The sequence below is a fragment of the Eublepharis macularius genome, chromosome 15 (genome assembly GCF_028583425.1).
Source record: "Eublepharis macularius isolate TG4126 chromosome 15, MPM_Emac_v1.0, whole genome shotgun sequence".
Classification (NCBI taxonomy): domain Eukaryota; kingdom Metazoa; phylum Chordata; class Lepidosauria; order Squamata; family Eublepharidae; genus Eublepharis; species Eublepharis macularius.
Genome location: NC_072804.1, coordinates 13,113,027 through 13,128,869, shown reverse-complemented (window position 1 = coordinate 13,128,869; position 15,843 = coordinate 13,113,027). Strand labels below are relative to the sequence as shown.

General features: G+C 44.3%; 1 protein-coding gene across 2 annotated transcripts in view; it reads left to right on the top strand.

The window, feature by feature from the left end:
* The window catches only part of SLC34A2 (solute carrier family 34 member 2), a 42,387-nt gene extending 37,379 nt beyond the window's left edge, over positions 1-5,008 (top strand). For both annotated transcript variants that reach the window (XM_055000012.1, XM_055000011.1), the window contains exon 13: positions 36-5,008. In XM_055000012.1, coding sequence (XP_054855987.1) covers positions 36-599 — 564 coding nt within the window. In that variant the 3' untranslated portion in view covers positions 600-5,008. The remainder of the gene's footprint in view (positions 1-35) is intronic.
* The last annotated feature ends 10,835 nt before the right edge of the window (positions 5,009-15,843 follow it).

The following is a 15,843-nucleotide window of genomic DNA, read 5'->3' as shown; positions in this document are numbered from 1 at the left end:
ATCTGGTTTTCTTTTGCTTTCTTCTTTGCTTCCAGATTGCTTTGTGCCACTTCTTCTTCAATATTTCTGGAATTATCCTTTGGTACCCAATCCCCTTCATGCGCCTCCCGATCCGATTGGCTAAAGGCTTGGGTAACATAACTGCCAAGTACAGATGGTTTGCCATTTTTTATCTTCTCACCTGCTTCCTCCTCATTCCTTTAGCTGTCTTTGGCTTGTCAGTGGCTGGCTGGCCATACCTTGTGGGTGTCTCTGCCCCCATCTTGGCTTTCTTAGTTGTGTTGGTCACCATCAACATTTTGCAAACCAAATGGCCACATGTGCTGCCTCAAAAGCTCCAAAACTGGGGCTTCCTCCCCATATGGATGTCCTCCTTGCAGCCTTGGGATAACGTCATCACTTCTCTGGCATCTACCTGTGGAAGATACTGCTGCTGCTGCTGCAGATGCTGTCAAGACAAAAACCCTGACCAATCGATGAAAGAAAAGCCGACAAAAGCCATGAAAGGGCATGATAACCCTGTTTCATTGGCAGATGAAGAAAATGATCTCTCAGCAGTTAAAACTAAGCAAATAGATCTGAGTATCACAGCTTTGTAGCAGAAGTTTGGGCCATAAAGATTGAGAACCAAAGGACAAATAGCTGAGGGGGGAACTTAGGAGGCAGAGAAGAAGGAGAGGGGGAAAATGTATGCCAAGTTTTTGCATCCAGTAAACAGAATGCTTGGCATCAACTACAACCAACCTTTGGGGCAAGAATGCAAGCCCAGACTCTGAGATCCATGAGGAATATCTATGCAATCCCTGGTGCCGTCTATAAATTTGCCTCTTATCTATCTAGCTAAGGAGCAGGCTACTACTGGAGGGTAGCTCGTCTCTATGCTGTAGCCTGGCCGATAGGGATTCTTGCTCCTGACTAGAAGCACCACAGGTGGCATGATTGCAACCTACCCATATCCTACTCAAATCCAAAAGTAATCTATGGCACATTTCTCTGTAATATGTTTCCCCATATTTTTATTTGGTCTCTAGACCCAACAGTGACAAAATGTAAATATGCAGTGGGAGGAGGGGGCAAGAATCAGTATAACAGGTAAACAAATTTCAGGGCCAAGTAGGACCCCAGGTGTTCTGCTTTCACTTGTTAGATCATCACATTTGGCCCATAAAACCCTCCAAACATGACCGTACTTTGTGCAAAACTGCCAGAATGGACATACTGAAACGTTTGATAATATCTAAAGAAAGGGTTGATGTATTTTAGCAACACAGTTGCTGTAATTTGTGCCTTAAAGATGGAAATTGTATTTATTATTATATGTATAAATCATATTTATAGAGCATTTGGCTTTCCAAAGCCTAAATTGTTCAAGGGCTGAAGTCAAAAAGAGTGAACAATACCAGCATCCAGCTATTAGAGAACTGGCTTGCTGCATAAGGCGGCATGTGGAGTGCCAGTTTAATGGGAAGGAAGAGATTTCAGGGGCAGGGAAGTCCACATCTCCTCTTGGCAAGACAAAATTGCCCAAAGGTAAATTTACAAAACATAACTTTAATACCTCATAACAAGTAGAGATACAGGTAGTGCTGTGGTTTGAAAGATGTGGCGGGACTAAATCTCTCCTCCTTAAAATGGGACCCTTATTACTCCCTTTATTTTAATTGTAGTTAATGTAAGTTAACTCCAAGCACCACTATATAAACAATACTTTTTTACTAGCAGTGAAAGGTGAATTCAAAACAATAAGAAGAATCTACAGGTGAAAATGCAGCTTTTCTCAACAAACTTTTTAAAAATGTACAACAGTTTTATGTCTTGTTTAGTTTTATTAAATAAATTCCAGGCCAAAGTGTCTGATCAGCTACTACCTCCTGTGGGGTTTTGGAAGTAACTTAAAATAAACCAGACCCCTAGAAGATGTAACTGAGCATTTGTGTATGTGTGTGTGAGACTAACCTATTGTGTGTTGTTAGTACTGAGTGGAAAATTTTGGTTGATGACTGAGTTTATATTTGCATCATATGTTCAACATATCCATAAAATGATTTTTGAGTTATATTTGTATTATGTCATTGAAACTTAACAGGAAACGAAGCTTGTTTCCACACTGTATGGATGACATTGTCTAAGGCAGTGATCTTTAAGTGGTTGGTTGTTGGAACCCAAAAATGGATCATGGGCCAGACAGGGAGAGGTTGTACCAGGGCCTTAGCTGCCATTTTATTTTGTCTTATTCTTAAAATTGTTTTAGAAAGGATGAAAGAGAAAGTAAAGCATAAAAACAGGGTGCTGGTGGTTTGGGGTGGGGAGAGAAGGGTGAAACAGAAGACAATATCAGTGAATATAGTGGAAACAATTGCAGTGGGTTCCATAAAACAAGTTGGGTTTAAAGGTGGGTCCTACTCTGTAAAGTTCAAAGACTTCTTCTAAGACTACTGCCCTAAGTCATCCAGTCTTAACCTCAGGGAATGAACCAGTAAGAGTTGAAAGCATATATGTGTATGATCCAGCCAAAGTTAAGCACTTTGAAGTTTCGTGTTTTTAGTAGGACTGTTAAATTCATATCCTATGAAATCAATGGGGTTTTAAAAGTGCTCAATTGTGCCACATTTTTTAAACGTGTACAAAAGAAAGTTGTTGCAACTAGCTAATATGTATAAAGGCATGTTAGGAAACTGCAAAATGTTAAAATAGGAGATAAATATGATACAGTCAAAGTTCTGATGGATTTCAACAGGAGGGTGAAGTACCTGCTCCAGCCCTTAATGGGACATGAATCATAACATTTCATTTTCTTTGTCAACTTCAGTGAATCAAAGGGAGACTCCCCCTAAGAGCTTTTGATAATCTTGTAAGCAATTTTACTTACATAATCTAACTTAAATAAGTGGGACTGTACTCCATTTTTCAAGTGATGTTTACTTTGGAGTGATACAGTATAAATGTCAAAGAGCAAGAGTACAGTATCATTTTATGCAAGAAAAGCAATTTAACGGAAGGCGCAATCCAGTGAACGTAACGCACTTTTAAATCCTGTTGGTTCCAATGGGATATTAAGCACATATTTAAAGTTCTTGTTGACTAATGGGGCTTAACCCCCTTATTCTTTTTGCTTAACGTCTTATATTGTTTACTTTTTAATGGAGAACATAAAATGTTCCCTTCACACTGAATCTTTATTGTTGCATTGATCATATGTGTCAAACAGTCTTGACAAACCTATTGTTGCTGCTGAATATAACTCTCGGGTGGCTTCCAAATGGGGACAGGATTTTGTGGTTTCCCCTTTGCTGGTGTAGCTGCAGATAAAGCTCAGAAGCAACAGGGTTTTCACATGACAGGTTTCCTTGCTACAATCCCCTGGAAGCAGCCACCCCCGCTCCCCTCGGCAATTAAAAAAAATAGTACTAGAATATCATTATATTCATATACTGTTGTAATTGTAGTTTTAGCACATTCCCTGAATTCCCAGCTTCCCTATTGTTAAATGCTATATTGCTATAATGTTATTCTACTGCCAATTTAAAAAAAAATTAAATCCCTCCAATAGTGGTTAGAGGGGAGAAACTGGCTGCCATGGTGACAGGGTCAAGGAAAATGGCTGCCATGTGGGCCAGCCCACACAGCAGCCATCCAGGCTTTGTTGTAGTCTTTCCCAAAACTTCACAGAAAAGGTTTGAGAAAGATTAGAGAAAAGACAATAAAAGCCCTGGAGGTGCATAAATCCGCCATGATGCTGTGGGGAAGCAGGAAAGAAACTCATTTCCCCAGATCATTGAACTATGAGCCGAAATGGCCTTAAAGAGAGGCCTCTGTCATTTCTGGATAACCTGATCCTAGACTACATTGTTTTAATGTCATCTACCTCCTGGTTTCTTCAGCCATATCAGTCTTTTAGAGGGGAAAACCCCTATAAACTCTTGTAAAATCCAAGAATCTGAAAGGAATTGGGCTCCATACTTTTTCCTAAACATGATGACATAGTTGGGCAAAAAGCCATCCTAAAACACTGAAAGGCGGATAGAAAAGGTTGTGGGGTGGGGTCAGGCCAACTTTTCTAGCCACTCTTGCTCAGTTCTTGGCCTGGCCACATCTTCTGTTTCAGAAGATACGTTGGTCCATGAAGGTCCCGTGATCTCCAGCGTATCCTCTTTAGGATGGTCTTTTATCGGCAGAAAAGTTAGTTGGATCCCACCATGTGATTACAAAAAACACAAGAATATTGGCAGGTATATTGGCTGTACCTTAGATAGGGTCGTCAACTGTCTACAGAAATAATGTTCTATCAGTTTTCTAGGGTCTTGATGGAATGTTATTTACCAGGTGAAATTATTAACTTCCATTCCATGAAAAGCATCAGCTGCCCATTTTCGCGCATTAAGCCTCTGTGAAAGAGACAGAAAAGGCAGCAAGAGCCTGGAGCTTTGGGGCAGCAGGTCTCCTATGGAGGGCAACATGGCATCTCTCCCTGTTACCCGCACAGAAATGCTGCGGTTAGGCTGAGAAGTAGGAACTGATGTTAGGTCACCAGTGCGCTTCATAGAACAGTGGGGATTTGAACCAGTCCATCTCTAACCATTGGCTCTACCTCTGTTGCCCTTTCTATCCAAACCATTCTGCAGGCTGCCTCCTGCACAGCTGTGGCACCTCCACACGCACTTCTGTGGATCAGGAGGACACATCTCTGTTGGATCACAACCTGTAGTTCCCATCTAGTGGCTCCATGTATATGTGACGATTCTGATGCATACGCAGAGCTCCATGTAGCATGGGGTGGCCCATTTCCTTCCATTTTAAGAACGCTGTCCCCGTCTGGCACAGCAGCAAGGAAGTCCCTTGCTCTATATGCTCTATACTCTTGTGTACCAGAGTTTCCCATAGAAATTTTTAGTTTCGTACATTCTATTTAAAGTCTTTGTTAGTATTTTTAGAGTATCATTTTTCATAAGGTGTGTAGGGTATGCCTTTTTGTGATTTGATTTTTATACTGTATATTTCTGATACATTGTATTGTTTGTAAGAAATGCAAAGAAAAAAAAGGCAAGAATGTATATTTTGTAAAACTGCTTATAAAGTTATCTTTGTGAATTCTTGTATGGTATACCAAGAAAATATGTGGATGGCGCTACTGTAGAGGTTTCAGTAAGATTTGCTGGTGAGACCAAATCAAAGGGCATCCAAGAAGGATGTAATGATGCCCTCCTATTATGTTTGTAACACGTGTTAAAATATTGAACTACTTTTATCCACTGTGCATTTTTGTGGTAATTTTTTTTAACTTAAAAATCCTTCATATATGAGGAGGAAACTATGACAAAAGGAAAATGATCTAACGCAGTAATCTACTAGTATTGCCATCTTATTGAAAAAGAAAGAAAAGACATTGAATGCAAAATTAAAAGACTTGTTTAAAAGCCATATCAAGCATAAAACTACATTTTCCCCAACAAGCACTGGATTGTAATAGTTCTTTGCAGAATATTTCTTTAAAATGTCTATGTGGGCACTGTACTTATCCTGACTTAGTAATAACTGCTTGATTTACAACAAGCGTAAAGAGGCAGAAAATAGGTTCCAACAGCAGTCAGCAAAACTGCTTATCGGGCATCAGGCTGCCAAAGAGTGGGATTGTTCACACAGTGCTTGTTTTGCACTGTTGAAGGATTACTCTTTCTCCTTTCTTTTTCCTTTCCTTTTATTCCCTTAGAAGCTCATTGATTAACAAATCTTGAACAGCAAAAAATTCTTGATCAACGGACAGAAGGATTGAAACAAATTTTGCTGCTGCCAAAGTAATCTTGGGACCATTATCTAAGTAGATAAAACAGTGTTTCCGAGTTGTAGGGGGTGTGATTAATCAGTAATAAGTGGCTTGATATAATAGTCTCTGATATTATCTTACAAATGACATTCAAGTAGGACATGTAAATATGTATCAATCAATCCCATTAAGACCACAAGGGCAGATTCTATCAGAATAATATTCAATTATCAGAATAATATTCAATCTTGCAAATAAAAAATCTCTGCAATAGCATGGAACAGTTAAATAATACATATAGGTAGTTACAGATTTCAGAGGAGTAATGCCAAAGGATAAAGGGGAACAGACACAACGAGCTCTGTATGTCAAACTTCCATTGTTGATTTCTAGAATGTACTTTTTAATCAAGAAGAAAGCTTTTGATTTACCCATCTCAGAAATTAGATTAGTCAATCAATCCATTAATCAGCATTTATTAACATATAACAAACAAGACAAGATAGTACAGAACAAAAATAACAAATGTAATATAAAACAGTTATTTCTGAAGCTTCTCCTGACGCAGCGTCAGGCTCTGCCAGTTAGATCCCCAGTTACTTCACTGCAGACACTTCAAGAGTCCAGTTAAAGTTTCTTTATTAGAGATCCATCAGTATCAGTGCACTCAAACTACAGTATTGGCAGAAGTGACGTAAAGGGGCAAAGCAATGTTAGTTATAGGGCAGCATTCCCGCCCCGGGATAAGGACCATTAGAATTTAGGCATGCAGGGCCTAGAAAGTTGGATGGGGTAGGGGTAGGGGAAGACAAGGATGAGCTCATTTCATGTTGTAGGGAGATACGGCTCCAACCGGCACTCCAAGGACACTTTCCCAGGCCAGTCGAGAAAGTGAAAGTAGCCACCTGCAAGATAAACGATTCATAGCTACACAGACAGCTACACAGATATTTCTTTACACATTCTCAGAGGCTCAGAATACGGTATAGAATATAACAGACACACATGGCAGATAAGCAGGGCGCATCTGACATGCAGCTTTATAGCAAGTTGTAAAAACTTTTCTAGCTTTTCAGTTGTATCAGAGGATAAATAATTTAAGAGTCAGTAAGCTTTCTAGGAATCAGAAAAATACAACATATTAGCTAAAATAGGTCCCTGGCCAAGATCTAATATCCTCTGAAATCTTAAAATTGGATCCAGACTCGTGGGCCACTCCTCTCAAATCAAATCAGATTTATTATATGGTCAAAGACCAGCATAAATACCACAAAATTACAGAGTTAAAATTATTAGTAAAAATAGCACAAAATTAAAATAGTTAATTAAAACAGTAATATAAAAGGGTGGTATTTACATAAACCCCGATAATGAGAGCATTTGTTGGATTTTATAGGCTGTTGGACAAAATTTTGCGACTGAGGCTGTAGTTGTTGGATTTCCATCTTCTAGAAGTAGCCTAACATATTCCAAGCTCGTTCTTCCAGGTATGCTATTGATCAAAGGAGTAATGAGCTTGATGCGAGTATCCTGATGGAAGGGACAACGCAGAAGGACGTGATCGACAGTCTCAATTTCTCCTTCATTGCAGGGGCAAAGCCTTTTCTCATAGGGAATTCGGTCAAAGCGCCCATCTAAAACGGCAGAGGGGAGTGCGACACACCTTGCAAGTGTAAAGGCCCCCCTGTGACTATGCACCTCCAAGAGGGACGGATAGGCAGCTGGCTTGGCTATATAGCTGGTGTGCATAGGGGACAAAAAAGTAGGGACCCTCCCTAAATCAAGCTGGCGTTCAGGGTCCAAAATCCTTTGTTTTAGAGCCCGTTTTGCCTGATCAAAACCCATGGTTAAAATCATGGAAGGTGAAAAGCCTGGGCTCACCAGTTCGCAAAGGACTGTCTCAAGCCATCCAGAAGGAGCAGTGGGGTCTAAGCCTTGCCCGAAATAGCTGATCTTAAGCCAGTAATTTAAAGAGGCAAGGCACACCAGTGCCGATCTCCAGATGTAGCAACGCATTTGGTACTCAACTGGGGACCTGCAAAGCCGCTCTTAGGAACTTTGATTGGGAGGGACAAAAGAAGATGATGTTGCCCCTATATGGTTCCATATAGGAGTTGGGCTAAAGTTTTGGCTTCAAAGAGTTTTAGGGCAGCAGGGATCTAATCGCCCTTTGTTCAGAGAAATGTTAGTATATTGCTTTCCTATGGCAGATCTTCCGCGTTTCCCTGCTGCGCGATTGCCTCACCTTCTTGGGGGTGGTAATTCACCTCGCCTGGCAGCTCTTCCGCTTCCAGCCCAGTGTCCTGCCTCCCGCGCCAGGGTAGAGGTTTGCGTTCGGCTTTTGGGGCTCGAGGTGCCGGTGTGGGTCATGGGGCCCCTCTGTCAGAAGTGGACTTAAGGGGGCACTGCGCAGCGAAATGCCCTCTATTTCCACACTGCAGGCATAGGCCCTGTCGCCAACGGGTGTCCCTTACTTCACGGCCGGGGCCAGGTCCTCCGGAGGTTGCTCGGCTGCAGCTAGAGGAGCCAGGAGCGCGCTTCGCTCCCCTGAGCTGGTGTTGCCTCACCAGGCAGACTACCTGGGTGCGATTTTCCACCTCGCATGCCAGTTGAATCCAGCCCAGGAGAGTTGATGGGACATCATGCATCAAGGCCCGATCCAGCAGCTCGGGATTCAAGCCATTTCGGAATAGCTCAATTTTGACTCCCTCGTGATAGCTAAGGCACTTGGTGGCGAGTTGGCGGAATTTGGTGGCGTAATCCCTCACTGGTCGGGAACCCTGCCAGATGGCTCAGAGTCTGGTGCAAGCCCTCTCTCCTTCCATCGGGTCTTCATATTGGGCTCGTAAAGCAGCAAGGAAGGCTTGCAAGTTGAACAGTTCGGGCACCCCGGTATTGTGAAGGGTCACGTACCACTCCACCGCAGCTCCCTCCAATCTGGACCCCAGATGGATAACGCGGCTCTGTTCAGAGGGGAATAGGTGGCCCCACTCATTGAAGAATTGTAGCGCCTGTACAATGAGGAAGCCCAGCTTTCACGGCTCCCCGTCAAAGGTGGCTGCCAGTTTTATCCAGCCCATCGGGAGTTCTGTAGTTCTTGCTCTTGTATCTGGATAACTACCGACATAAGCGGGGGGGGGGGAGGGCAGTGCTGGGTGGCCCCACACAGGGGGGGAGGAACAAGAAGCCGGTCTCTAGGCCTGGGCAGCGGCGCTCCTGCTGCTGGAGGAGCGTATGGCTCTTGCCGTGGTACAGTGGGAGGGGGTGCAACTGGAGCTCTCCCACGTAGGTCTCTCGGGGGCACCGGGCAGTGTGGCTGTGGTAGGGTTGGGGCAGCTGTCCCCGCCCGACAGATCCTTGGCGGTCCCGGGTAGGGGTCAGGTCTGGGAGGTGGAGCAGATGGCGGTCCTTATCTGGGACCCATTGCCTGCCTCTTACTGGAAGTTGCTGGTGCACCAGGAGGATGAGTGGGCCCAGCCCTGTTCACGGCTGACTGGGCGGTCACTGGGACTAGCGGCAGTGGTGGCGGTAGGGCCGGTGGTGCCCCCTGATTAGGAGTTGCAGGGGGTCCTGCTGGCTGTGCCATCATGAGTTCCATGAGCTGTGCCGCCTGCATCAACTCCCCTCTCATCACCGCCATCTGGGCTTCCAAGGCGGCGTAGCATGCTTCCTCGGCCTGAAGAGCCAGCAGTTCTTCCCCGCCGCCGGGCCCTCCCGCAGCTTGAACGGCTGCTTTGTGGAGGTCCTCCTCCCAGGCACGTTGCATTCTCCCTTCTCGGTCCCACTCCTCCTGTGAGAAGTCAGGGTCGGTTGGGGCTCCAGAGTCTCGGATAGTGCCCGCTCTGACGGGTGTCCCAGAGGCATCCTGGTAGTCACTCGATCCCGAGGAACTGTTCTCCTGAGACTCCTCAACAAGTTCTCCGGCAAACTCTAGATTTTGTACGTCCCGCAGTGCTGACTGCGCCACCTCCACGGGGATTGGTGGGCTAGCAGGTGTGGCGGAGTATAATCCCAGGCCCCTGGCCTCAAAGGGTGCTAGGGGTCATTGCAGTTCATGAGCGCTGTCCTCCCAGCCCTTAGTGAGGCCAGATACTGCTAACAGATCGTAGGACATGATTTGGACTAGTTCCCTGAGGACATCCAAACGGTCCCCTTCCTGCTGCCCAACCCCTTCCGTCGAAATGGGAGCTCCCATCTCCATGTCTACTCGTTCCCACCGCAGGAGCTCCTGCGGTGACACCCAACTTAGTCTTGGCAGCATGTGGGAAGGGGGTCCTCCAGCAGTTTCGCTCTCTTGCAGCCCCAGCGCCTCTACGTAGCACCCGGCCATCTTGTCCCGCCAGAGTTCCAGAGCACCGCTAAGTAGAGCAGGGGGGAGTGCTGCTGTACAAGATTGAAGCGACTCCTAGGCGTAATCCCTCGCTACTTCTCATCCCGGCTGGGTTTCGGGTATGGCCGAGAGTTGGGGGTCTAAGCTGCTGCTTATCCCCATCCTGGCAAAGTAGCACGCGAACAGAGTCCCCCTGCGCCATTCCTTCTCTTCTCGTGGCCGAGGGGCCCACTGTCTCGGGGTAGGTAAGGAAGACCATGTTAGGTGGGAGACCCCGCTCCTGGGGATCACTCCTAAGTCTGCCCAGGTTCGTCCTCCCGGTGGTATCGGGTCCGGGGCCCCAGGTAGTTGGTTGGAAGGGCCCCCCGCCTGCTCTCCCAGTTCGAACGACTCGGTCGGTGTGAAACCGGTAGCTATCTCTCCGGGGTGTAGGTTGGGAGGGAAAATGATTCTCAACAATATGTCAGTCTATGGAAAACAGGATATGTTGAAGTTGACTCCCATCCCCTTGCAGTAAGAAATCCAAGCTCTCTCTTCTGTTAAAGGTGCTTTAATGAGATATCATAGCTTCAGCATATATGTGTCCATAGGTTACACAGAGGCAAGTAAAAGCATCTGGCTGTACACAGGTCTCTTGTTGAGAATGACGTACTGAGTGCTTGTTACAATATATCTATCCCTCTACACAGGCCCCCCACCCTCGGTGCCCATCCAGCTGGGTATAGTCAGTGGGAGAGAAAGAAGGAGTTGTCCCAAGGCTGCTGCGGTGAGCCATCCCAGATAAGAGCTCAGCCGTCCCAGGAACTAGACAGCAACTGTGGAAAACAGACACATGAGAACATACTGCAATATACTCAGAGTAGGCAAGATGGAAGGACTGTGGGCAACAGACCTGACAATTCCTTCCTTCTTTGGCCCTGTGGCTTCTGCAGAGGAGGCTAGGCTGCTTTGAGTCCATTCTGCTTTCTTTTCATTCCTCTCTCTCTCTCTCTCTCTCTCTCTCTCAGTGTGTGTGTGTGTGTGTGAGAGAGAGAGAGAGAGAGAGAGAGAGAGAGCACGCAGAGTTGCTGGGGCTGGCTTTCCAGAGGAGGTTAAGCTGCTTTGAGTTCATTCTGCTTTCATTTCATTCAGGGGTTTCTGTGTATGTGTGCGCTGCTTTGAGTTCATTCTATTTTATTTTCATTCAGGGGTGGTGTGGTGGTGCTGTGTGTGTATGTGTGCTGCTTTGAGTTCATTCTGCTTTCTTTTCATGGGGGTGGGTGGGGCTGTGCTTGTATGTGTGTGTGTGTTTCTTTCATTCTTTTGTTGACTGATGTTGACATTGTTATGGTTCCCACAGCTTTTGAATGCAGATTGGTTATGTGTTAGTTAAATATATCAGTTATGGTTATCTGTATTAGTTAAAACATCAGTTATGGTTTTTCCAGTTTTATGCTAGGAATGGATAGCTGTGTCCAAGTCACAGAAGGCATCATGACAGGTTTTTAACACTTCCCCTCTCAGACTGGCTGGGATGTACCGTTTCAGTACACTGAAATTGCAGTGGACATACTGGTGTCAAGGAAGTTTTTATTAATATTGTTTGTCTGGGACATTGGAATATTTATGAGCATTTCACAATGTCACAACAGCTTAGCCATTGGTAAGGTAGAGTTGGCAGGCAACAAAAAAAAAGCCATTTTAAACTAAGTATATATCTAACGCAGCTATAGTTGAATATCTTCTTTTGAATTGCTCTACTAAAGCAAAACCCTCCCTGAAAATTTGAAAATTCAATATTCATTAGATTAAGAATTTCTGACTGTGGAATTTTGAGAAAGAATTTTAGAATTTTTTTTCTATGCTGGCAGAGGGAATCTGTTAGAATTTAGATTTATGAGATGGGTTTTGGATTTTTAGAGGCCTCCTCCTTTTTGCATATTTTAAAATATGATTCCAAAGAAATGAAATGTTTGGGAAAGGGAATGGAAGATTTCACTTTTTGTAGAGGATACAGAAGGGAATAATAGTGTAATTTCCCAAGCTTACTAACATTTATCTTGTCATAATGCATTGTGCTGGGTTCCAGGAAGCGGCATCACTTCCGGGAGCGGCATCACTTCTGGGAGTGGCGTCACTTCTGGAAGTGATGACATAACACATTTCCAGGAGTGCACACGCACTTTGCGCACATGCATGTGGTAATAGAGAGTTCCACCACCTCTTTCCCAGAAAAAAAGCCTTGAGGTTAACTATGCATCTAAACAAAGATGGCGAAAAATGCATGTTTTCCATTGTTGCAGGAAGGTGTCATAAGTAGATTCAAGAAAGAAGAAAAATGTGCCATCAAGCTGCAAACAGCTCAGGGCCACCCCAACCATGAGATGAGAAGAGGTGGTTTGCCATTGCTTTCCTCTGCATAGCAACCCCAATCTCCCTTAGAGGTCTCTCCTCCAAGTACTAATTGTGGCTGACCGTGCTTAGCTTCCAAGCCCTGATGAGCTTGGGTTATCACTAATTTTGGCTAACCAATGAAGCAAGGCCCATAAAAAACATATAGTCTACATATCACTCATTATTTACATTAAAGTCTATGACAACGAAACCACTGAAGATATTTGGTTAGGAAAATGTGGATGTAGTCATGGGAGAACGTGAAGAAACTCTTTTTACAAGCCATCACAATAAAACAACATTGGAAGCGAACACACATATGACTGTAGCTTTTGTTTAAATATGTGGTTCTGCATAACTGAGAAAGGAGCTGATGCTCAGAGTTCATATTCCTCTGACAGAGAGACCATTATTGTAATTAAATGGTTATAAAATAACCTGTTCAGTTTTTGTTCCTTCACTGGAGAAATGAAAAGTACATTATAAAAAATATTTATTACAGCTACAAATAAACTTGGAAGAACTACTGTAGACACAACTGTTCCCACCTTGTGTCAGACACAAGGGCTCGCTTCAATTCCTGCCTGTGCAGTGCCCCCTGGGATACATGGAAGCTTCCCCAATGGGCATCCTGGGAATTTCCCGGGCTGGGACAATGGCTTGGGGGAAATCTGAAGCCCCTTCTCCACATGTACCAAAGTCCTGATGCTAATTGGGCACCACACGCTCCAGAAATGAGGAGAACCCTCAACGCATGAGTAGTTGCGTTACATCTGACTACACAGTGGGGGCAGAGACTAGGATTTCCCACCAAACTCTGGCAACTGGTGGGAGTCTTCGGGGTGGGGTGGGGAGTGGTGTCTTTATTGTTCTTTAACACAGAGATGTGCAAATTCCTAGAGTGTCATGATATCATATTTGGGTACAAAATAAACATATAAAAACATTAAGCTGCCTTATACCAAATTTGGTCCATCAAGGTCAGCAGTGTCTACTCGGACAGGAAGTGGCTCTCCAGGGCCTCAGGCAGAGGTCTTTCACATCACCTGATCCTTTCAACCAGAGATGATGAGGATTGAACCTAGGACCTTCTGCATGCCAAGCAGACGCTCTATAACAGAGGGTGGAAATACACATTATGAGTGACTTAGGGATGCTCAAGTGAACCTCATTTCATGAGTCCTCCCTCCAACTTTCCATGCAGTTTGGTGTAGTGGTTAAGATGGTGGGACTCTAATCTGGAGAGCTGGGTTTGATTCCTCGCTCCTCTGCTTGAAGCCAGGTGGGTGACCTTGGGTCAGTCTCAGCTCTTCCAGAGCTCTCTCAGGCCCACCCACCTCACAGGGTGATTGTTGTGAGGATAATAATAGCACACTTTGTAAACTGCTCTGAGTGGGTGTTAAGTTGTTCTGAAGGGTGGTATATAAATCAAATGTTGTTATTATGCACAGTCACACTTCAATTTGCTCCATGTGAACACATTCATGCACTCAGTATCAGTTCCTCCTCAATTGCTAAAAGTATCTCAGTTTCCCCCATTTCCCACATCCATTCATTCAAATGCTTTCTCACACCTCAGAAAAATGCAAATTGGCAAGTCAAAGGAGCCTACAGTATGCAGCAAAACCAGAGCTAAATTGGCGCTTTGCCTCCTGGACTCACTTGCAGATGCAGTCACACAAAGGGAGCTCCCATGAAAGTGGCATTCACATGCACTGAGCAAGAACAGCCTGCACGTGAATTGAGGACCGCACATAAAATCCTGCACTTGAGCATCCCCAAGTAATTTGCGTCATGCATTTCCATTCAGAGTCATTGTCCAAACTAGTGTAACTATGTCACACATAATTGCATGACATCCCTCCCTGTCCCCATCCCTTGCTCCAGCTGGAGTGAAGAGGCCCAGTGAGGCCTGGAGCTCGGGACTCACTCTCAGGAGTGAGAGTTTGCTTGCTGCCCCTGAGAGGATAGTAAACCTAACCAAGACCTGAGCTACACACTCTGTAATGTGTGAAGAGGTAATTTGAGCAGAGAAAGAAGGAGTTCTTCATGTGGCAGTGAAGTCAATCAATAGGTATCTAGTACTATAATTTAAAGAACGCTTTCTCCCCTATGTTCCCGTTCCTTAGAATCTGCAGACTGGTGCTTGTTTTATATTCTCTTGGTTGGATTTTGAAGTAGAACCTTTGGGTTGCTCATGCCTCTGTTGTGGGATCTGCAACTAGGGGGAGCCACCAGACCCCCCCCACACACACACATTAGCCTTTTCTGCTAGTCTGTCATTTAAAGTAATTATAAAGAGCTTTTTTAAAGCAATTGAGATACAATTTGGAAGGTGTTTTTTTAATTCATAAAGTTTAGGGTTGCCAATCTCAGTTAGGAAATTCCAGGAGGTTTGGGGGTGGAACTTAGGAAGGGCAGGGTTTGGGGAGGGGAGGGTCCTCAGTTGTCATTGAGTCCACTTGTCATGTCTGACTGACGTATTGGCTCTGACATGTGGCCTGACTTCCGGACTCTCGTTTGCCAGCTCCTTGGCTACTGACTGCCTGACAACTAACCTTGGGACCATCTGCAGTACTAGTGAGCCACCTGCCTGTCGTAGCCAGCCCTGAGCGCGACAGTAAAATTGCCAGCAATTCAACCTGAGAGTGGCATTTTCATTGGGAAAATCATGCAGGGTACAGAGTTAAACAAAACCAGCATCGCTGTCTTGACTGAACTCATACCACCACCCCATCCCTACAACACACAGCGGCAATGAATGGAAATTGAAAGAGAGGTTTGCCAATTGTGGATCTCTGTATCTCACCCATCCGAGCCCTTAGGTTGCATTCTAAACGTGTTCTTGGTTAGAGTGAAACATATTTTGATTGAGCAAAAGTGCCTTCGATTAGGCATCAGATATTTGGAAATATAAATTAGTTTTGATTCAAGGACATAGCTATAAATAGCAAGCACAAGCTTAAAAGACATTCCTTCCTGTGTGAGGGAAGGGGGAATGCCTCTTCTAAGATGTTGCCTGCTGCACCAAATACACGAGTCCCCTCAAAACAAATTATGTTTTTCTTTAGAACTAGTTTTTCCCCATTCAAATTCATGCATAACTGTTACTCAGCTGATTGGATTAGTCTACAACCCACATGATTATTCAACTTTCTTTAAACAGGTGACAGCAGTAATTGTAGTTAGTATTCATATTTAGTATTCATATTTATTCATAGTTAGTATTCATATTTATTTGTACTTTTTTTTAACATTTTTTGGCTCTTCCTATATTTTTGTTTTGAATATCATTTCTGTACATGTGTATAGAGGTGAACAAGCTGTCTTTGTAGTAAATCTTGAAGAGTATTTATCACTTGTTATCATTTGTTGAGGA